The 22,186-nt window shown below is 50.8% G+C and overlaps 9 protein-coding genes across 9 annotated transcripts; 1 reads left to right on the top strand and 8 right to left on the bottom strand.

The window, feature by feature from the left end:
* Positions 1-3: 3 nt before the first annotated feature.
* Positions 4-975, bottom strand: N7532_009517 (uncharacterized protein; the record flags this gene model as incomplete). The annotated part of the gene is made up of 1 exon (XM_056622008.1): positions 4-975. The coding sequence occupies one exon, from the start codon at positions 973-975 to the stop codon at positions 4-6; it is 972 nt and encodes a 323-aa protein (XP_056472814.1).
* A 916-nt stretch (positions 976-1,891) lies between these two features.
* On the bottom strand, positions 1,892-2,568 carry N7532_009516 (uncharacterized protein; the record flags this gene model as incomplete). Its single annotated transcript, XM_056622007.1, has 2 exons — positions 1,892-2,437; positions 2,494-2,568. The coding sequence occupies 2 exons, from the start codon at positions 2,566-2,568 to the stop codon at positions 1,892-1,894; spliced, it is 621 nt and encodes a 206-aa protein (XP_056472813.1).
* An 821-nt stretch (positions 2,569-3,389) lies between these two features.
* Positions 3,390-4,955, bottom strand: N7532_009515 (phosphatase PAP2 family protein; the record flags this gene model as incomplete). Its single annotated transcript, XM_056622006.1, has 5 exons — positions 3,390-4,144; positions 4,198-4,209; positions 4,268-4,761; positions 4,813-4,839; positions 4,894-4,955. The coding sequence occupies 5 exons, from the start codon at positions 4,953-4,955 to the stop codon at positions 3,390-3,392; spliced, it is 1,350 nt and encodes a 449-aa protein (XP_056472812.1).
* Positions 4,956-5,829: 874 nt separating this feature from the next.
* Positions 5,830-7,484, bottom strand: N7532_009514 (putative GPI anchored cell wall protein; the record flags this gene model as incomplete). Its single annotated transcript, XM_056622005.1, has 3 exons — positions 5,830-5,857; positions 5,919-7,188; positions 7,250-7,484. The coding sequence occupies 3 exons, from the start codon at positions 7,482-7,484 to the stop codon at positions 5,830-5,832; spliced, it is 1,533 nt and encodes a 510-aa protein (XP_056472811.1).
* A 289-nt stretch (positions 7,485-7,773) lies between these two features.
* On the top strand, positions 7,774-8,064 carry N7532_009513 (uncharacterized protein; the record flags this gene model as incomplete). The annotated part of the gene is made up of 1 exon (XM_056622004.1): positions 7,774-8,064. The coding sequence occupies one exon, from the start codon at positions 7,774-7,776 to the stop codon at positions 8,062-8,064; it is 291 nt and encodes a 96-aa protein (XP_056472810.1).
* Positions 8,065-12,360: 4,296 nt separating this feature from the next.
* N7532_009512 (uncharacterized protein) lies at positions 12,361-12,968 on the bottom strand (the record flags this gene model as incomplete). Its single annotated transcript, XM_056622003.1, has 2 exons — positions 12,361-12,635; positions 12,707-12,968. 2 exons carry the CDS (start codon positions 12,966-12,968, stop codon positions 12,361-12,363), a joined length of 537 nt encoding a protein of 178 aa, XP_056472809.1.
* Positions 12,969-14,466: 1,498 nt separating this feature from the next.
* N7532_009511 (arsenate reductase ArsC) lies at positions 14,467-14,874 on the bottom strand (the record flags this gene model as incomplete). The annotated part of the gene is made up of 1 exon (XM_056622002.1): positions 14,467-14,874. The coding sequence occupies one exon, from the start codon at positions 14,872-14,874 to the stop codon at positions 14,467-14,469; it is 408 nt and encodes a 135-aa protein (XP_056472808.1).
* A 561-nt stretch (positions 14,875-15,435) lies between these two features.
* Positions 15,436-16,390, bottom strand: N7532_009510 (uncharacterized protein; the record flags this gene model as incomplete). The annotated part of the gene is made up of 2 exons (XM_056622001.1): positions 15,436-15,837; positions 15,905-16,390. 2 exons carry the CDS (start codon positions 16,388-16,390, stop codon positions 15,436-15,438), a joined length of 888 nt encoding a protein of 295 aa, XP_056472807.1.
* A 3,712-nt stretch (positions 16,391-20,102) lies between these two features.
* N7532_009509 (uncharacterized protein) lies at positions 20,103-21,846 on the bottom strand (the record flags this gene model as incomplete). The annotated part of the gene is made up of 2 exons (XM_056622000.1): positions 20,103-20,714; positions 20,773-21,846. The coding sequence occupies 2 exons, from the start codon at positions 21,844-21,846 to the stop codon at positions 20,103-20,105; spliced, it is 1,686 nt and encodes a 561-aa protein (XP_056472806.1).
* Positions 21,847-22,186: the final 340 nt, after the last annotated feature.

Raw genomic sequence — 22,186 nt, 5'->3', positions numbered from 1 at the left:
TTATTATGATCTCGGCCTGTCAATCCGGTAAAGAGTAGAAGCAGGGTGCAAATAAGCCTCATACTCAACCTCCTCATCCCCATCCTGAATATCATAGTGGTAATGCCCCCCTTTGATGTTGCCATTCGTCTCAAAGCAATGAGTATGCTCCATCCTCAACCCCAATCCTTCTGGATCGGCACTATGGAAGACAGACAAACACACAACCGGAGCATCAAACACATGATACGTCAACCACTCCTTCTCAAGCTGCTCTCGATCTCGAAAAGGGAGTTCGTCCGCGGTCGGGAAGTCGGGCATAACGTGGAATTTTGCCTTTCCTTTCTTGAGCAGAAACACGCCGCCCATACTAATCGGTCTCGAGTCGCCGTAGGTATCACGTAGACCGAACCGGATACAATTCGTGAAATTCATATCCCCAGTCCGACCTCGAGCCGTAACCTTAAGCACCGGTCCCGGCCGTCCACTGGAGCCGTACAGGTTCATCATAAGCGCACAATTAGTGCTAGTCGTCCTTTGACAAGAAGGCACACCCCCACGATCAGCCAGCACAACCCTTGTCAGATTATTCACCTTCAGAGAATCCCCCTCGAAATCCTCATCCCCGTACCCTTCCCACGCCAAATTCGGCGCAAGCTCAGCATTCCGACCGATATCCTGGAACGGGGCCGCGCCAGCGCCGATAACAGCGCCACCGGACGGAGAGTTCTGCAAGTTTCTCGCGAGTTGCAGGAGCGAGTATTGCGCCTTGTAATTCGGAGTCGGGAATAGGTTGGACTGCCCGCCTATGTCAGCTATCCAGGGGTATCCTGAGAGTCCTGGGGCGGCGAGGTTGAAGGGTGGTTGTTGGAGATCGGGGCATTGTTCGACGACGACGACGGTTGCGCTTGCGAAGTTCGATGAGAGTTGTTTTTGGAGGATGGTTGCTAGTTCGGATAGCTCGGGTGGTCCTCGTGGGTGTGCTGTGATGATCATAGTTTGGTTTGAGTGCTTGTTTGGGGAGAGTTGATGGCGATGAGTTTAATGCGGGCTGGATTTGGATTTCGCCGCTGCGTCAACAGGACCCGTCTCGGAGATGCAGCGATCACTTCTACACTATGTAAGTATTCAGCAACGATCGGCCGACCTAACTGGGCTGTCCTTGCGAAATGCAACTGGAAAATTACATACTGTGTGAGCATTCATGAAGAATGCCTTAGGGTAAGCGAGTAACCTACAGTCATCGCAGGCTAAGAGGATGCGATGACGCGGTACCTGATTACTGGATTGAGTGCTGTTCCAAATACTCGTGGAAAATATACCTCCGGCAATGTTTCCGAACCTTGGAACAATCCATATGAAAACAAACCACACTCGCAATTAGCTTTTGCAAAAACATCAAAGTCCGTTCGAGTATCGTACTCAAATTTTACGCGCCAAATCTTGATCTTATCTTGATCAGATGGATTAGTCCCTGCAGCATCGACCCACTACTCAACATCTGACTCTGGTCTAGCCAACGGCCAGCTTCTAGACGCCTGCGAAGGTCTGATCGTTCCATGGGAACACTAATCTAAAAGTCAAAGTAATATCTACAATAGAGCTACACTGCCGTCAAAAACAGATCGGTATTGCTTTGTCAAAAAAACCAGGGTGTTGTGATTGTCATTGAAAAACGAGCTAGCTAGCAACTACGTTGGACGGTCCCCCACATTCCTCAGAAATCTTTTATTCACCCGGCCCACTTCGTCCACTCGTCATTATTCCATTCATCATAAATCATGAATCCCATATCGATGAAAATAAAGATACCAGAAAGCGCAAAAAGGCAAAAAAATCAAATCCGCTCTATCGAGCCGGACACAAGAAACCACAACACCAGCATAGTAAATGAGAATCAACGCTCCACGCCCTAAACCACATAAGCAGGCCGACGCGACGAGCTCCGGTGACGATGATGCGAACCAGAAGAATGACCCCGACGACTAGAGTGGCTGCGCCGACGAACATGCGTCTCCTTAACAACAACCTCCCGCGAGCGCGTATGAATGAAAAGCGCCCAGAAAGCAGTCCATGAGAAGAAAATAACCTCCATAATACCGAGCGCGAACGATGTCTTCAGCATAGCGCAGGTCTTATTGAGATGGTACGAGAGCGGATTATCGGTGCGACTACCATACTGCCCGAAGGGACCGAGAGAAACCCAGATCGAGGCGTTACCCTCCCAATGACCGCAGTCTGCGTTTGCGATGAAGCGGAGCTGGTAGACAGCGGCGATGAAGGCGCCGAAGAAGAGGAGGTCGACGAAGCAGACAAAGATGGCAGAGCGCTTAGTTGTGCTGAATCGGATCAGCGTGTCGAGGCACCAGAAGATGGCTAGGACGCTGACGATGAAGAGGACGAGGATGTAGGCGGGTGTCAGCATGTTTGCTTTGAGGTAGCCATCGACAAAATAGGCCTTTTCTTTGTGTTAGTGGAGGTGTGGTCGAGTCGAGCGGATGGGTGTGGACTTACCAGGATGCCGATGATGGGAATCAGGAAGACGATTTCTACCAAGCGGTTGAAGATGAAGAAGACGCTGCCGAACATCCTGTCGGTGTCTGAGTCCTAGGGACTTGACGGCGCGAAAAAGACAGAGGGGGGAATGCGACGTAGATGTCGAGATAGAGTATTGCAAATAGACCCGGATTTTTCAGCGGGTGTGGAACTCAACGCTGTACGCGGTACTACGCGCAGAAGTATGCGGATGTTGTCTCTGTACGGTCGATGCGGCAACACCAGCCTCACGTGGAGAAGGTGAGGGTATCGTGATCGCGGCGGTGTTCGTGTGCAGCTGCACGAAATACCAGGGACGAGAGGGATGGAAGAAAGAAGAAGACTCGCGCGCAAAGAAAAAGATGTGCCGTCATCTTGCGCTGACGGCGGGGGAGGAGGCTGGGCCAGTCACCGTCGCGGGTGGCTGGGCAACCGCCTAACGACAGCAGGCTACTGGGGCCCAGAGGATTCTACGAGCTCGAGACGACTGCAATGATAGGCTGAGAGAGTGCAAATTCGAGGGCCAGCCCCTCAATTTAATTAATGTCTTGCATGCGCTGCTACTCCGTGTTGGGGGGGTGCGCATTGGTACAGTGCGGATGATGCTCGGATAGTTGGTTGCAGCGGCAACGAGAGTGGAGCCCGGCACAGTCAGGTACACTCTCTGCCCTAAGGCAAGGTACGATGGCTGGCAGGATATGCAGAGAGAGTGGAGAAAAAACTAAGATTGATGACCCTAGAGGAGGCTGAAATTGTGACAAAACACATGAAATCGGACAATGTATTCCTAACGCCTCTATAGTCATACAGCTGTCATGCACATGCTCCAAACTCAATTGCACGCGGAGAATTCTTCGAGAATTTCTTAAGGTGAACTACACATCCCGTAGTGAGGCATCCGTCAACGGTCGCCCACGATCGCCAGCACTGACAAAGGCCCCGGGAGGGGGATGCGGCCCCGTGGTCGCCACGCCCGTTGTTTGAGACTGATACGCAGTCCCGCTTTCATACTGCGGAGGATAGTAGCGCTCCACAGCCGGATTTTGCGTCATCGCATACCCATGCTGCATCTCATACCCATCTGCGACATCATCCTCGCTCGAAGAATAGTTGCCGTCGGGGTCGTGGTCGTGCCGGCGACGCGGATACGGCTGGGAGACGAATGGATTGCCCGCGTTGCTATACGCAGCCGGACTGGGCGCCTGCTGCCGGGACGGAGAGACCGATCGCGCACGCTCGTTAGCCGGGCTCAGGCGTTCGGTTTCGGGATTACGAAGCGCTGTCGTGCTGTCGTTGGACCCGGCCAGCTTCATGCCGAGCGGATCCAATGGGTGGGCGGGCTCGGTGCCCCAGGTGCGAATGGGGTATGCCCGTCCCTTGCGCCAGGACTCGCTGAGCGGCGGGAAGTACTGACGGTAGGAGACGATGGCGCAGGCGACTCCTAGCAGTGAGCCGGTGATAACGTCGAATGGGTGGTGTCGTGCATCCATGATGCGAGACACGGCGACCAGCGTCGCGGCGAGGATGGGCACCATGCAGATGAGGGGCTTCCAAGCTTCTCCGCGGTTGTCCATCACATGGAGCTTTCCACCGAGCCACATTGCAATGTAGAAGAGGCCGGCGAAGGAGGCTGTAAGTCAAATGGTTAGTATTACTTCAGTCAGGACTCTGCATGGCACTCACAACTACTGTGACCTATACCGCGAACAATTAGCGCTATCATTTTACGACTGATGCAGGATGTATAACATACCAGACGGCCAAGATCGAAACCCATCCTTCAGCAAGGCAGGATCGCCCGTACAAATACTCGAATCGGACAAACCATACAGAGGCGGATCATGACTACCGGCCGGCGGCTGGCACCGATCGATAATATCCGGCCTCGGCTTCCCGCACGCATTCTTCAAAGCCTGGGTAATCACGAACGCAAGGCCCTGCGCGAGCAACAGGCCCAGAATCCCACAGTTCATCTCCCACAGCCGATCCTTCCAACGCCAGGGCCCGCGCAGCTTGCGCTTGCCGGAGACGGGGTCCGCCGGCTTGTGGTGCGAGAACAGGCCATCGACGAAGAGGGTGTAGATGATGATCAGGGCAAGGGGGAAGGCGCCGGAGATGCACAGGGCGTAGACGATGGGGATGCGCTCGTGGACAGCGTAGGGGTATTGCAGGGTGTAGTTTTGGAGAGAGAAGTGTTGGTGGTAGGGTTCGATGGAGTCGATGATCCAGAAGCCGATGACGAGGGCGCTGCGGGCGTTAGTATTTGGTTAAGTTGAGGAGGCTGGGATGCAAGCGTACATGAGGATCACATAGTCGAAGATGTAGCTAGGGAGGGCGTTAGTGGTGAGTACTGGCAGCTATGGCGGGTGGAGGACGGACGAGATGATCACGCGCGGTCGCAGCCGCCGCTTGGAGAACGGCAGTTTGGCCGGAAGCTCCATCTTTCCAGGAAGACACTCGACTCACGCATTCACGAGAACGCGCAACAACCAGCAACAGCAGACGTCGCAAGATATGGAGAAGAGGAAATCAGGCAGCGGCAAAGGGTCGTGTGCCGTCAATGGCTGAATGGCTGGGCGCTGCAATGCGGTGCTTGGCGCTGGTGCCTTCGTCCCTGAGATGCGATCGTCTTTTGTTCAGCTGAACCACCGATACAGTTGATCTGTATATTCTTAGAAGCAGAGATCCAAGGTTATTTCAAGTCCCCCGAATCGGCACCGCCAGGGACCTCTCTATTTACATCGTCGTGGCGGAGTTTACACTTTCGCACTCTGCACCCCACGGCGAGCGCAGGCCCCGTCTGGCCACGCCAAGCCCTCGCAGATCCTCATTTTGGCCACCGATCCCCAGCCAATTTCAATGGGGCAATTGAGTGCGCGACCACCTCCCGGTCGCTGTCTTGGATGCATATCTGTCTGCATCTCTTCTGCGCCGGCTCGCACTGCCAACGTGGCGGGCTCTGTCAATCTCATTTATTTGAGTGGCGTTTTCTGTGTCTGCCACCGATCCACTACTGTCAGGCAGCATCATTATACATCACACTCGGCGGTTAATTTAGTGAAAGAAATCGAGTAGGCGGTTACGAGATGAGTAGATGATTACTGATAGTAGTTGATTGAAATCATGTACATGTGATTGTTCATTGAAGGAATGGAAAGATACTAATACAATATCGAAGAATGTCGACTGTGTCGGGACAAGCAGTGGACGCGAACTAGTAAAGGGAAAGCCATGACCACATGAAACACATATTCGACATAAGGCATTACCAAATTTTAGACATCAGATTCCAGCCACAACTGGAGGTTGACTGCTTTAGCAGACGGTGATGTACAGACCCAGACTGAAGAATGAAATGTTAGCAATGATTCAAAAGGATGCTGGAAGAAAGAAAAAAAACTTACGGAGAGGGGTTGTAGTCCTCGAAGAAGTTCAGCTCGGTGCTACCGGCGTTCTTCATCTCATAGGCGACAGTCTCGCCGGCGGGGCAAGAGAAGGTGGAGACAACGTAGGAGTTGCCGGGTGAGACGGTGATATCACCCAGGTCCTTCTCGACGGAAGGGACGTTGTTGTAGGTGGTCTCGCTGCTGGCAGCCTCGGACAGCTTGGCGAAATCGATCTTGCCGTCACCGCTGAAGCTATATGAAGAGGTCTCGAGGTCCTGCAGCTCGGGGAAGAGGAAGACCAGGCTGCAGGTCTTGCCGGAGTCGGACGAGGGGATGTCGAAGTTGAAGACGCTCGAGACAGTCGAGGTCACGGTACCGTTGAAGGAGGTGCCGGCCGCAGTGTCGGGCGAGGACGAGTCGATGGGGATGATCAGGTGAGGGTACTCGTAGTCGCCGGAGAGGTCGGTAGGGCAGCTGCCGCTGGACGAGCCAGTGGACGAAGGAGTGCTGGAGGCAGAGCTGGCAGGGACGCTAGCAGAGCCAGAGGGCTGCTGCGAGCCACCGGGAGGGCTGGAGGTGGGAGCAGTGGGAACGCTAGAGGAGCCGCCAGCAGGGCCAGAGGGCTGAGCACCGCCAGAGGAGGCCGGAACGCTGGGAGCGACAGTGGCGACGGAGGTCCAGCCAGAGGGAGCGGGAGACTCGCCGGGGACAGAGGAGCCACCCCCAGGGAAGCCGCTAGAGGCCGAGCAGCTGCAGTCAGTCACGGTGACAGTGTTCACCACAGTGGAGGTAGGACCGGGCAGAGGGGCCGAGGTATCAGCCGGGGCTGAAGGGCTGGGGGTCCAGCTGTGCCAGGTAGCAGCAGGAGTGCTCTCAACACCGGGGCCGGAGGAAGCCTCGGAGCTGGGGACGGCGGGGACACTGAAGCTAGGAGCAACAGGGACGCTGGAGCCGGGGACAACAGGAGTGCTGGAACTGGGAGCAACGGGAACGCTAGAGCTGGGGGTCATGGGGATGCTCGAGGCAGCGCCGGTGGAGGAAGCAATTCCAGACGAAGAGGCACCGGAGCCAGAACCAGAACCAGAGCACGAGTCGGCAGTGAGCTGAACGTTGACACACTGGGTCACGTCAGCGCTTTCAGTGGTGTAGACATTACGGCCGTCGTTCTGGCCGGTCTGGCAGGCCACGAAGTCCTGGCTGCCGTTAAACTCGAGTTTGCCGGAGGAAGAGACCGAGAAGCCAGTGACAGGGGAAGCACCCTCATCACACTGGAACTGGGTGGTCTCGGCTGCATTGACATTAAGTGTGAGCATGCAAGCCATATTGGCCGGATCGTCAGATATACTTACAGGTGATGACGCAGCCACGGCCAGCGCTATCGGTGATGGCGCCGCTGGAGGAGTCGAGGCAGAACGAAGCAGGCGACAGACTGTTGTCACCAATGCGGACCTGGCCATCATCCAGCTGGCCCAGGTCGCCAGAGAGACCTCCGGAGGAGGTCAGGTGGAAGCAGCAGCTGTCACTGCGGCCAACGAGGGCGTTGGTGCCGGCAGCAAAGGCCGCGACGGCGACGAAGCTCTTCATTGTGAAAAGAGTGTGGTGGGGAAAGCCCAACGGAACGAATGTACAATGCTCGAGTAGAGAAGACCGTTTCCTTCTTTATTCAACGGAGCTGTCGCGGGGAGTGAGGGTGTATGAACAACAATGACCAGAAGAAGTATGGAAGCGACGGGACATTCTTATAACATGCAGTGGGAGCCCACCCCGTTACGTATCCATCTTCGCAGGGCAGCAGGGCCGAAAATCCGGGCTCTGTCTCCGAAAGTGAAAAAAATAAAAAATAGAAACGATCCTCGGCCTCTCAGCATTGAGCATGGGTGATGGCATTCACCGTGCTGTGGTGCTGTGGACCCAGGACCATATCCTGACCAGCAAGGATATCGTGCAGGCTCCGAACCAGCCGGAGAGATCATCCGTAGACATGGTAGACGTCATCCTTGAAGTGAGGTCCGATACTCCAGACGTGGAGAAGTATCCATGTGAGTTACTCCACCGCGATGGGGTGACCGGCAATCGTCAATGGATGCCGTTGAGGTCCACGGCGGATCACCGAAACCTATCAGGGATACCGAACGCAATGTTCTTCAACGTGGTCTGGATCTGATTCCTCCAGTAGTTCAGTACACTGCAGACCACTGCGCAGGCAACCCGATTCGAGTGGCAAAGAAACTGGGGTTCCCACGGAACTCGCCTTGGATACGCCGCCCCAACGACGAGTCCTCAGCCGAACCAATTCCTCGGACGGGACGGGTGACACGTATCGTTGTCCACGGTTGCTGGCCGGCACATCCTGCTTCTCATTGACTGCCAGGTTTTCGTCCTGGCTGGTTGCCAGGCACGACCAGCAATAGACAGATGTACTCCAGATGGTTGCGCAAAAATAGCTAACTGTAAACACAGAAGCTTTCCGTTCCCCGTGGGCTTGAATTCCGAGGATCCCCCGGAGCCATCACGGCTGATCGAAAAGTAGGCCACTCGCGGAGCTGGGACAAGGCCGTGAACCCTTCATAGGCCCTCTGCGAACGCTCGCAGTCCCTGCCCTCCCTGCGACCCTCGGGGTGGAGAATCAGCCTCTTACTGCATAATACATCACGGTGGACAGCGAAGAGTGGGCTGTACGAATAGAAGACATAGCCTGTTATGTGGTGTGGATGTCGTCAGGAAACTGAGCGATGTAATAATCCATAATCCACCGGCCCCTGCGGAGCTGACCGGTCCACAAGTAACGGGATTGGGTCGAATCGCGTGCAGCCGGGGCTTATTCATTGGCCTCTTCCTGTAGGAAGCAGTCCACAGCGCACAGTGGAGATGGCCATGAAGGGTTCGGCCAACAGGATTGCCGGCTATTTTTGTCCGCCGGTCGAACCAAAGAACCACCAGGGACGGATACGCTCTGCAATTCCCCGTTGTCGGCTGAAAGTATTCCGTATTTTGATCGGGACGTCGGGTTACACTGAGTGCAGTTCACAGCCTAGCTGTAAAGCAAATGTCTCACGGAGGGGACCGCACACAGCCACGTCACAATGAAAGTTGGCAGCTTGCATCAACAGACGGAAAGGCGCGGGGGTTTGTCACGGTACGCGATCGAGGACGCGTGTACAAGGCTAGATACATATGGCACACTGGCGATCGGTGGCCTGGGGCCGATCAGCCTGCTCGTTGTGCTTCTAGAACCTCTCCAACAAGGGATTTGCATGCGACGAGCGATAGCGAAAAATCTGCCCTGTGCAACGCAATCTCGTCCCCCGAATTGTTCAGCGCAGGAAGATGTTTCAGGAGGCGATCCAGGAACCGGGCACCGGGTACCTTACTCATCGATGTCGACGAATCGATCGATCTCGCTCGGTGGCTGAATTGGGTCCGACACAGATGCCGGCACTTCCAAGTCTTGGTGGCACTACATAGGGCACTACCTAGGATGATAGTTAGCCCAGCAGCGTGCGATCATCGTCTCCATTCTTTCAATGGATCCCCGCCTGCCAGCTTGTCGGCCGTTGGGCTAGTGGGCACCAAGGGCTAGCTAGCTCTGACGCCAATGCCAAGTTTAACTGGTGTCGATCGGCGGAGTGCCTTGTATGTTGTGCGGTGGCTTGAGCGAGACGCCAAGACTTGATGTGAAGTCATCCCTTTTAACGTGATTCACTACCGAGTCGCCCACCCTACCGAGCCGCCCGCTCCGCCCGCGAACGCGTATTTCTATCCCTTCCTACCACTTCATCCGGCAACCATGCCACCAATTCGCAATATTACCGTCCATACGCGTGAGAACCAAGAGGGCAGGTTATTACTTGCTATAGAGGCTCTCAAAAACGACGAAAAATTGACTGTCCGACGCGCTGCAGACCTATATGATGTTCCTCGTACTACCCTCCGCGGTCGCCGCAGTGGCACAACTGAACGCACTGCCACGCGCGCAAACAGCCATAAATTGACTGAATTGGAGGAGAAATCGCTAGAGAATTGGGTTCTTTCTATGGACGACCGTGGAATTGCTCCTAGGCATGAATTGGTGCGAGAGATGGCAAATTTGCTACTATCTCAGCGCGGCAAAGGTCCTCCGGTCACGGTCGGCAAGAATTGGGTCACCAAATTTATTAAGCGCACGCCAGAGCTTGATACACGATACACACGCTGTAGGGACTATCAGCGTGCTCTCTGTGAGGACCCAAAGCTAATTCAGCAATGGTTTGACCTTATTCAAGAGGTTATTTGCAAATACGGTATCCACCAAGACGATATCTACAATTTTGACGAAACTGGCTTCGCAATGGGCCTCTGTAGCACTTCTAAAGTAGTAACTCGCGCTGGTTACTATGGACGAAGGGCTAAAATCCAACCGGGGAATCGTGAGTGGGTAACGGCAGTTGAAACAATTTGTATGAGTGGATGGGCGCTTCCGCCGGTGCTCATATTCAAAGCGAAAACCTACAATTCGGCCTGGTTTTCCTCCGAAATTGACCTCCCTCGCGACTGGCATATTGAGGTTAGCGATAATGGATGGACGACTAATGAAATTGGCCTTCGGTGGTTAACAAACCACTTTATACCATTGACTAATGGTTATACAAAGGGCAAGTGGCGTCTCCTAATTTTGGATGGACATGGAAGCCATATGACTGCTCAATTTGACCAAATATGTAGAGATAATAATATTATCTCTATCTGTATGCCGCCACATTCGTCTCACCTACTTCAACCACTTGATGTAGGTTGTTTCTCTATTATCAAGCAAGAATATGGTCAATTGGTTCAGTCAATGATAGTGGATGGTATACACCACATCGACAAGCTTGATTTCTTGTCCAATTACCCCTATGCGCGCACAAAGGCATACACACAATCAACTATTCGAAATGCTTTTGCTGGCGCCGGTCTTCTACCTCTCTCTGCGCAGAGGGTATTAGAAAAATTGAATATCCATATCAATGTTACTCCCCCAGGGAGTAGGGCAGGAGAGAGCGGCAGCAGTGGTTTTATCCCCTGTACACCACAAAAGCCTACTGAAATTCAGCGGCAAACACGATCAATTGGCAAATTACTACAGCAAGCTCGCCAATTAGCGCTGGATACCAATATTGAGAGAGCTTTGGTGCAAATCGAACAATTAGCAAAGAGCGCGCGCTCTAGTATGCATGAAAAAACGCTATATTTAGCTGATATCAACCGAATGCACGCTACCCATGCTAAGCAGCAGAAGAAACAAGCAATTCCTGGCACAAATATTGGTCGATCGGAGGGTTGTACGCGCGCACAGTGGGAGGAGGAATATGTTCGTGCCAATGATACTACTACGGCAGGTCCTAGTGGGACAGGAAAAACGACATTTCAGAGAGCGCCGCCGCGTTGTTCGAATTGCAATACTCTTGGGCATAAGAGAACACACTGCCCGGCTTAGTTTGATATATTTATCAATTTCATACAATTCCTGGTGGTCGAGTAATATTCAAAAATAATGGTAGGGGCCGAGCGGAGCGGGCGGCTCGGTAGGGTGGGCGACTCGGTAGTGAATTACGTTACATAACAGACCGACGTCATCGCAATTTCACGAGGTTATTTGAAATTCAGGTGAGCACATGATCACATTGCATTCGTCTACCCTTGGATAAACATTGAATTTGTGTTATTCATTGTGTGTGACGTCGTGGGTCAATTGCGATGATACAGGCCTGGGCAATGGACGCAGTCATGGCTGAAGCAACTTCCGACATTCGACGCCCCTTAGTCAATCTACAACCAGTACTTCCATATTCGATAAATATAAAGAAATGTCGTAAAATCAAAAGTGATAGTGAGCACCTGTGGTATACTAGTAGGGCAAAGAGGCTGGCGGTATAGGCTGAATTGCTTAACGCTATCACATGACTCATTGGATACGGGTCAGCCTCGTCTCGGATGCGCACTTAGTACCTTCGAGACATCGAGTACATGATGTCTAATTATCCGTCCTAGAGCCCCTGGCCTACATTTTGCAGAATGGAACGGTCAACTCTCCTCAGACTGCCAAAAGAGCTTCTCGATATCATCATAACGTGGGCCGACGTGCCCTCTCATGCGGCGCTGGCTCTGACATGGTGGGCTCTCAATAGGCTGGCAACACCATATCTGTACCGATCAGCAGATATTCAGCGTGGAAAATGCAACGAGTCCATCAGCAGTCGCCAAATTTCCTCTTGTTCGCTTGTGAATGTGTCCCAGGCCCCGAGGTATCGGGGGCGAAGTTTGTTGGCCGTATTTGCAGCATCCGCACGCATCGACTAGGTCTCGTCCAGCTAGACTTCAAGGCCGAGGAAGAGGTTCTTATGGGGGCCATCAAGAAATGTGGGAAGGTTCGTTTTGAATAACCGCTGGTGGGATGCTGAAAGCTGTTGTTGAGATGCCGAAAGCCGTTGTTCAGCATCTGCTAATTGGCGTCGAAACTCTTCAATATTATATCTTTGATCTTGCAGCAGGATCCGTACTCGAAGCCGAGGTCATGGTGGTCTTCCGGGCAGACCTTGTCGCCGCAGTGGTGGTCATCGTCGGGGTCATCAGGATCATCAGGGCTCTCGCTCTTGCATTTGGCGTTCTCATATCGTTCCACTCCCACGGGGCAGCAAAAGCCCTCATTGGTGGTCGTGTCGTACAACGGGTGGTGGTCCTCGTCGCCGCACTTGTCCTCACCAGTGTCGGCATCCACTAGCAGCGTTTCGCGCTTTTTGCAGCACTGGCCGCCGTCGGTGTGCGTCTCGTTGAATCGGAGTGTTGACCCTTCTCTTCGCAGCGGAGCCTGGTTTTATCTTGGGTGTCGGTGTAGGGCTCTTCTTCGCCTGTGCAATGAGCGCATCGTTTGCACATGTCGTTCTTGATGAGGCTACGTATGCCTCGCGGGTCGGCTTTACCGCCGCAGTCCTGGCATGTCTGATCGCATTTCTCCTGGTTTTTGCAGGAGTAGCAAGAGTCCTGGGCTTGAGCGGGGACGTGGCATGCGAGAAGTGCAAGGACCACAAGGAAAAGGAAGGGGCGCACCATATTGACAAAGAAGAGTAAGATGGGAGATTGATTTCAGTGAGAGACAAAGCGTTCAAGAGTCAATCGAAGACAACTCTGGTTGCTTGTCGAATGTACCATTCGGGAGGAAAGATGGCCTTCTTATATCTCTCTCTGGCCGAGAAAATGAGATCACTGAATCACACAGCTCCTCCTCACTGTTCTAGCTGAGGACGGGATGATCGTGATTATCTTGCATATCACTTATATCACTATGCTTCTTATGGCATTACCAGCCCACACTCCCTCTCTCTTCGTTTAGTATTGGCTCAGGGTCAGTGACTAGCTATAGCGCCACCTTGCCATGTAGAGCTAGTTTTACCTGACAGGAAAGCTAGCCTATGCACATGCGGAATGTGGGATGATTAAGATTTTAGCACAAATTCGGTCGAATTGAGGCATGAGATGGCTACTATAGCAATTAAGGATCAGAAGGCGATATTTTTCTTTCATCCGAACTGATGTGAATAGGATTACTAGGTTTTGAAGCTATCTGACACTAATTTCATCCGAAGTCTAGCAATTAGACGGTACTTGAATTCTCTAGTCTTTTAGAAGCCTATTAAGCTAACTAGTGTTGTTGTTTTTAGCTTTGAAGATGTATAGTGGGAGAGCAAAACTAGCCACACTAACTGACTCAATAACAGTCATCTATTCACGATTTTGAGGCTGTAGAACTGCCCGACGACCATGATATTTAGCTCGAGTAACCACCTTTTGTGCTGATATGAGGCCTATCGCAAAATTAGTCTCATTACACTTATATATATCCTCTGCTTAGATACCGTTCTTATTGATTGCAGACTGAACAGTTTTAAACCACTCACGTAGGAACTTTGAATCCACATTTTTAGCACGTTAGTAATCATATCGTCTTGAAAAACGTGTTTAAAGCTCTTCTCGACGTTTAATAAGATTAGTTACTCGATGCATGTGATTAGACATTGGCTCAACCTCGTAAAATTAAATAGTAAACATCCGTCCAGCTAGCTATGTTTCCAATTTCTATTACCATGAAATGCTTCACTGCAGGTAGCAAGGAACGCTTCTTTTGAGGGGAAAAGGAAGGTTTTGTTCAATCAAGCAGAAAGCGCATAGTACACGTAAGATATATATCTACGTATACACTCAATTCTCGAAAATTGACTTGACCAATACACACTGAGCAACTCTTTCGTGGCCTCACCGCCAAGGAATTAGCGCGCAAAACTTATTGAACAAGTCGCATCAAACTGAGGGCCGCAATATTATGCCGCCAAATAATACTGTTGCCATTTAAGGTGGGTACGGCTGAGTATTGCGTGAAAAAGTCGAAGGGCTTCGACGATGGAAGTTTTGGAAGCCGTGTCGACACCACATTCGGTAAGTTGCGAATTAACAATGGAAAAATAGTTGAAATTCTGAACTCATTTTCCTCGTGAACTCTTGAATGCGATGTGTCTCTCGATCATTGTCTCGGCCTCATGCGGGTTTACGAGGCTCAAGACACACATTTATTTGTCAAACTTGGCATGGAAGTAGGAGTCGCCCAGCGGTTTATGCGCGGCTGCTGGGGTTCTTTGATGAGAGTCTCAACGCGGCGACGAATTTCGTCGCGAATGGGGCGTCTAGCGTCAAGCCCTTGGCCCGCAGGATCTTCGAATTGCCAATCGAGAAACCGCTTGCCTGGAAATACAGGGCAGACGTCGCCACAGCCCATAGTAATGACCACATCACTGGCTTGCACAACATCATTGGTGAGAATTTTGGGTCTCTGATCAGTGAGGTCAATGCCTTCTTCTAGCATGGCTTTGAAGACCTTGGGGTTAATGGATTCGGCTGGGGCTGATCCGGCGGAGCGAACTTCGATAGTATTGCCTGCGAGGTTCGCGAGGTAGCCAGCAGCCATTTAAGAGCGGCCAGCGTTATGTACACAGACGAACAAAACGCTAGATTTGTTTTCCATATTGTGTTGCTTTGTATATTCCCGATGTAAGCCGTGGTTATCAGTGAACAAATAGCGGCTGGTTACTGAGAATTTCGTTGGCGTCAATCTCAATGTCAATGGTAATATTGCAATATTGCTGTGAGTAATGAGGGTAAAGAATTTTTGTGATTCGAGCGCCGTGCCTCAAGTACTTATTGAGTAAAGGGAGGCCCCGAAAGGGTGATAAATCTCACCCAATAATATTCAGGGAATGACATCCTGAACTCAACGGCGGACCTAGTCCTAAAAATGGTGGCGGTCTAGACGCTAGCTGCACAATATTACTTACGAAATCAAGCATGGAAATTTTGTTGCGCATCGGGGCATCAGCGCTATGCTCTCTACACAAAGTAGCCGGTGTTCTTGCGCAAGTCACCTATATTGGTAAAAGATACAACAGAAGATTACTTATAGTATATGAACGATTCTCTATAAATGTTCGTACAGCACCTCACCATCCACTATTTGGCCACCATCCATTTCTTAAATAGCCGAATGAGGATTTTCTTTCGCATCTTTCAATCTCTTCTCCTCCCGCTCGCTGAAGCGATCGCCAAAAAGCTCGATGTGCGGGCGTATGAGGATTGTATATTTGACGAATTCCTCCATGCAATCCACCAGACGATCCCGGTTGCCACTAGGTATGAGCCGTTGATCTCCTGCTTGACCTTCGTCTGGGAAGTGGGTGTAGGCCTTTGGAATTGAGGACTGATTCGCGATAGTAAACATACGCATCCAGCGACCGAGGATGCGCAAAGAGTTAACCGCATTGAATGATTGTGATCCTCCACACACTTGGGCAATGGCAAGTGTCCGGCCTTGAGTAGGGCGAACGCTTCCAGTGTTTAAAGGAATCCAATCAATTTGGTTCTTGAATACCGCTGTCTAGTAACGTAGAATCAAAGACACATAAGTATTTGTGATATCATTAATAGTAGCGGGAAACACTAACCAGGTTTCCATGCTGTTCAGGCGAAACCCAAATATGCCCATCGCTCCATGCACTGAGTTCTCTGAGCTCCTGTACTTTGGGATGACTATGGTCGCTGTCGTTTTTCACTGGAAGACCTTCAGGGTCGAAGATACGGACATCACAGCCGAGACGAAAAAGGATCCGAGAAGCTTCAAAGGCCACTAGCCGCGAATATGATCTTCTCCGGAGACTGCCATAAAGTACTAGGACTTTCAGCCTGTCGTTGGTGATTTTTATGTTATTCTCAGCCATATTCAAAGCAGTGGTCAGCTCGAGGTTATCGATCCAGTCCTCGGCTGCATCGTTGCACAAAATAAATGGCCGGTACTTCTGGCGAATGTAAGGATCATCCTCACTTGAGCGCAAAGCTAACGTTCGGCAGGAATAAACCTGTTGGGCTTCATTTATGCTGTTAGACTCGGCGGTGTTTGCAGCCACTTGTTGAGAAATATCGGAAAAAGGCATTTTCGAAGATGTATGGCGAGGCAAGAATGGCCTTGAGTTAATTGCTACCCTGAATGGCGACGCAATTTTTGGTGTAGAGCAATATAACTTCAACGTATGAGTTGGTGGCATAGCGGTAGGAAAATAGCAGAAATGAGACAACCTGAGAATCCCGACATTTTACAGGCGTAAATCTTAGTATGTCATCGGCGGACGATGATTGGATGTGTGGTCACTTGGCATAGATTATCTAATACAGTGATGACTAACGTGATTCCTAAACGAGTGGGCCACCGAAACGAGTGGGCCACGCGTCCACGCGTATCTCCAATTTTGATCTCTGGCAATTTCCAACCATCCAAAATGCCACCAAATCGCGTTCAAATTGGCCAAAAATCTACAGAACAAGAGGGCAGGATCCTATTAGCTATCAAAGCCATCAAAAATCAGGAGATCAACTCTGTTCGTGAAGCTGCGACCGTCTTTTCCGTCCCGCGTACGACTCTACAGAGACGCCTACAAGGCCAACAATTTCGGACTGAAATGCGTGCCAACAACCACAAATTGACTGCCAATGAGGAGGAATCGCTTGTGAAATGGATACTCTCTTTGGACCTACGTGGAAATCCTCCTAGGGTCAATATGGTGAGAGAAATGGCCAATTTACTACTTACAAGCCGTCAAACCAACCCTCCACTTACGGTCGGACGAGATTGGGTCAATAACTTTGTTCGAAGGCACTCAGATGTGCTAAAAAGTCGCTTCACGCGCCGATACGACTATCGAAGGGCTAAATGCGAGGATCCTGAGGTTATTCGCGATTGGTTCGACCGGATTCGACAGGTTATTATCCAATACGGCATCGCACCTAACGATATCTTCAATTTTGATGAGACGGGCTTCGCAATGGGCCTAACTGCGACCGCAAAAGTCATCACTAGGGCTGAATACTACGGTCGGAGGGCATCTTTACAACCTGGAAATCGCGAGTGGGTGACAGTTATTGAAGCTATCAACGCCACTGGTTGGGCGCTCCCGCCATATATCATCTTTAAGGGCAAGGTTTTTATCGAATCCTGGTTTGATGAGCTTCCAGACCAGTGGCAATTAATGATTAGCCCAAATGGTTGGACAACAGACGAGATCGGACTCGAATGGCTTCAAAAAAGCTTTATACCAGCTATTCAAGGTCGGTTAACAGGCAAATACTGTCTCCTAGTCCTTGATGGGCATGGTAGCCACTTAACACCTCAATTTGACCAAATATGCGACCAAAACAACATCATACCAATATGCATGCCAGCACATTCATCGCATTTACTCCAGCCACTAGATGTGGCCTGTTTTGCCACCCTCAAACGTGGCTACGGCGATTTAGTTAAACGGCAAATCCACAACGGGATCAATCATATTGACAAGCTTGATTTCCTATCTACATATCCAATAGCACGGCAAAAGGCACTTATTACTGCATCAATCCAAAGCGGTTTTAATGCTACAGGATTAGTACCATATAATCCTGATCGCGTGCTATCTAAATTGACTATTCGTCTAAACACGCCCACCCCTCCTCCCAGCCGAGGGAGCACTTCTTCAATTGCAAAAACACCTCAAAATACCCGTCAGCTACAGCGACGGGCATTATTGATGAAAGGCCTCCTCAAAGTAGGGTCTCAAAGCCCTCCTTTAGCTGTGCAAACCACGTTAAACCAGCTCGTTAAATGTTCAGAGTTACATATGCACAGAACAGCGCTTTTGACCGAAGAAGTTCGAGGCCTACGTGCAACTGTGGCAAATTTAACCCAAAAGCGCACTCGATCTAAACGTCGGATATCTCATAATAGCAGTATAGCTGCTCATGAGACCTCTACGTTGGTAGAGAGCCCTCAACATGCAATTCCGACCGAAGCAGCGGGCACAGCGGAGGTGACAAATCAGGCCAATACACAACCAAAAAGGGCACAAGCACGGTGCAGTGGGTGTCGAGAGACAGGCCATGATATCAGGACATGTCAAAAGCAGTAATTAATTCAATATCAGTACGTTGTGGTTGATATATATATATGTATAGTAAGTGTACTGTTGATGTGTGGCCCACTCGTTTCGGTGGCCCACTCGTTTAGGAATCACGTTAACTAGCGAATTGCCCCGAGAAATTAATTACCGCGAATAATGAGGCAACCGTGTTACTCTTGACAGGCTCGTCTGCTCTGATGGATTCATGAACGATTCGCTTTCGACTAAACACACTGGTGACGTTCTTTGGAATATGGTTTTCCAAACCTAACAAGATGAGCACAGGGAATGATCGAATCGTGAACAAGAGTGGCGCTGCCGCATTGGCCCATATCCGCGAAAACCAACGGCGCTCTCGTGCACGGCGCAAGGAGTATACCCAGTACCTAGAGCAGCGGTTAAGGTCATTTGAAAGGCTTGGAGTGGCCGCGTCGCAGGATGATCAAGAAGCAGGAAGAAAAGTCGCAAAGGAGAATGCTCTTCTCCGATCACTGCTAGTGCTCCGCGGTGTCACAGAAGAAGAAATCAAAGGCTACTTGGAATCACAAACGGTCTATATTCCAGTAAAGGCCTCTTCGGAACCGGCAACTTCACGGTCGCTGATAGTGCGGAGTTGTCCTATGAATTCAAGCGACTCGCAGACAGCTCCTGATCGAGATTTAAACCCTCTGCTAAGTGAGCATGATATAGGCGGCGTTGAATATACCCGATCCAAATCAGCTAGGAAACCATATACGGGTTAAAATGGCCAAGGCTCAAAAAAAGAATGTCTTGCAGCACTTCGTCCCGATTCTCCTAGGATTGTGTCTAAAGCACAGCAATCCGCTGGCGATCTGGACATAGGTCAATTCACGTCGTGCGAGAATGCAGCCAGAATTATCGCAAACATACGAGCCTGTCCCGACATTCATGTTGTGCGATCCGAACTTGGTTGTGACACGGAATCAAACTGCATGGTGAAGAATATGTTGGTTTTTGATGCACTCAATAAGTAACAGGCAGATATGAGATTTGGTCGATCCCGAACGATATTTGTGATGGGACTAGTCTGATTACTTAAGATATCTTCCACACTCAATAATAATTACTACAAACAGCGAATAATGTATGTTGGATGCCTTCAGGCATTATTAAAGTCTGACCGAGAGCGACCTACGTGAATGTCAATCCAACGCTATGATTGGCTGTTGTTCATCAAAAAGCGAGCAGAAGCAAATATTTCGGGTGCTCTCTTCAGGACCCGCCAATAATAAATAGCGGTTGGGGTCTAGCCAATCAACATCTGGCAGTGACAATCTTCCGGTATTTCTCTGTCCGCAAGATCGCTTGCAGTGTCTATAAATGCAGTCCCAACCGACTGGCATCTTATTCAGTTGTCTTTGCCAGTCAGTTGACCTCTGATCCAAAGGAACGATACCAGTCACTCCTACCCGTGAACCAACGTGCAACCCATGAGCAGTGTATTAGTAAAGGTCATATATATGCAAACTATAAGAATAACTTGCGATATCGAGATATAACTAAAGATGAGAACCAATTCACCTTATTCAGTGAGCATCAGGGCGAGCCGACCCACCAATTCAACCATGTAGGATGGACCTGTGCTTGATACATCGGATTATAGCCTATTTGAGGGGTTACCGATTCAAACTACCACAAGGCACTTTTGTACATGAGAATCAGCTACCGACCAAGGACTTCATTTTACAGTACTAAGTTACCTCTCTATTAAATGATGCGGCCAGCCAGGCCTAGAAAACCTCTGTACACTCCCTTCCATCACCAAATCCTCAATATCACCAGCCTCCATCTCCAGATACCATTGCACCGAATGCGACTGGCGGCCCGGAATCCGGCAGTACCGAAATCCACATAGGTCTGGTCTTTCCAAGATTCCCAACTTCTGTAGCACATCCTGTGTCTCGTCGGTAAGTTGGAAATCGTCAACGAAGTCCGCCTGCGCAATAACCACGCTGTGATCGCGACCGGATTGATTATCCACGAAGAATATAACCGGAACAAAGAACTCCAAGCCCACTTTCCAGAAGATAGACCACATGTCGTCAAGAGTACCGTCCGTCTCGTGCCTACCCCACGGAATAACCATGCACTCCAGATTCTCACTGTCATCGAAATGCTCGTCGTCCACCTCACGCTTCCAGTGTGTGTATATCTCCGCTTGGAGACTGGCGTCCTGCTCAGGGTTCAGTTTGTCCGTGAGATAGAATAGAGGGACCCGCAACGGGCTCTCCTCGCTAGGGTGCCAGAACTGAGGGTTGGTGTAGAAGGGCTGGGAAGGGTGGTGCATGAACTCTAGCACCGGAGGCTGCTGGGATAGTTGTGAGGACATGCGCGTCCACGGTTAAACCGAGAGATCCAGAGCATACACCCTGGATGATGGTGCGGAGGGTTATGGGCACTGCTACCAGGGGACTGTGTCTGCTGGTGTGTAGAACAATCAATCTCGTAGATTCCAGATCTTGCGAGTCCGAAATGGGTTCGGGTAGAAATATAGTGTCAGGGCCCATGGGTGTATGATAACGGTCCCAGGTATGTATGAGATCGCGCCGGGTCGGAGTGCGATTGCTCTCATTGCTACTGCGAATCAGGCGTATAGTTATGTTGCGCGAGCCCTCTTTCCGCGAATAGGCCTGTATCGCCTCGTCGATTGCAAATTGCATCTGGAGGAGCTGTTCGGGGCCGCAATAAAACGTAGTGAAGATTTGTACGTAGTATGGATCGTGATCTGCCCACGATGGCTTAGAAATGGGCTGTGGGGGGTCTTCCTCAGGGATAAATGAGAAGATATAGTGTACAAGCACTGGTGGTAGGCTCTTTGAGAGAGCAGCGTGCGTGATGTTGGCGAGCTCCTCGGCAAAAAATGAGGTTGTGTCTGGCGCAAGAATGCAGCTATCCGGATCATAGAGCTCAAATCCTTCATCCTCGTAGATTCTGGACACTCTGTGATGCCATTCTCCAAGAAAATGCGGCGCAATATCAAATGTATGGAGCGTGTGATGGAGGTCTGCCTTGTCTCTTCCTGCTGTGCGACGGGCGACAACACGAACTTGGTCTTTCCGCGAAAATTGCGATTTTCGGACGGCGACCATAGTCATTGATATAGAGGAGCTCTCGCCCATGTTTTGGTTCTTCGTAAGTTGGCGAATGGTCAGGTTGTCGGCCACGAGGAGATTGGTCCAGCCTGACCGGTAGGCGAGAATGGCGACAGCGTAGATATTGGCGGTGCTATCTTGATGCAAGCTCCGATGCGTGACATACCAAAGCGTCGTCTTAGGTGGATGCCATAACTGGATTTTGGTGTCATCTGGCAGTGATTCCCCCACATGTTGGACGAGATCTGCCTGGCCGGTTTGATCTAAATCCGTCAAGATTACGAGCAACAGGGATTTCCCCTCGACTGCTTTGGCCGGGCAGGTGAGGACGGATGGGACTGGTGTCATATTATTCTTCTCTTGGCGGATAGGAGAGTGATGGTCACAAGAAGTTCGTCGATTCAGGGCCCATTAATTTGGTGCGTCGCAAAGTCGCCAGGCGGAGGGCGACTAATCCACTTTTGGTAGTGTTGGGAGCTGAAGCACGTGGAATGGCCGATTTGTTTACCCTAGCTTTTGTTTGCCGGATTGGGACCAAGGGAAGCAAAAAAAGACGTTAGTGATTGTGCCTCAAACCAACTGCCCCGAGAAAAGGTATAAATATCTCAGTCCGCCCGCTTCCTTTCTCTTCTTTTCTTTCCTCCCAGTAGCCGTGGATTGTTATTACAGTGTGGCGCACCCCTCAGCG

Source organism: Penicillium argentinense (genome assembly GCF_028826775.1).
Source record: "Penicillium argentinense strain IBT 30761 chromosome Unknown utg000009l_segment0_segment0, whole genome shotgun sequence".
Classification (NCBI taxonomy): domain Eukaryota; kingdom Fungi; phylum Ascomycota; class Eurotiomycetes; order Eurotiales; family Aspergillaceae; genus Penicillium; species Penicillium argentinense.
Note: the sequence above shows the minus strand (reverse complement) of the source record. Positions and strands in the feature narration are given on the sequence as shown.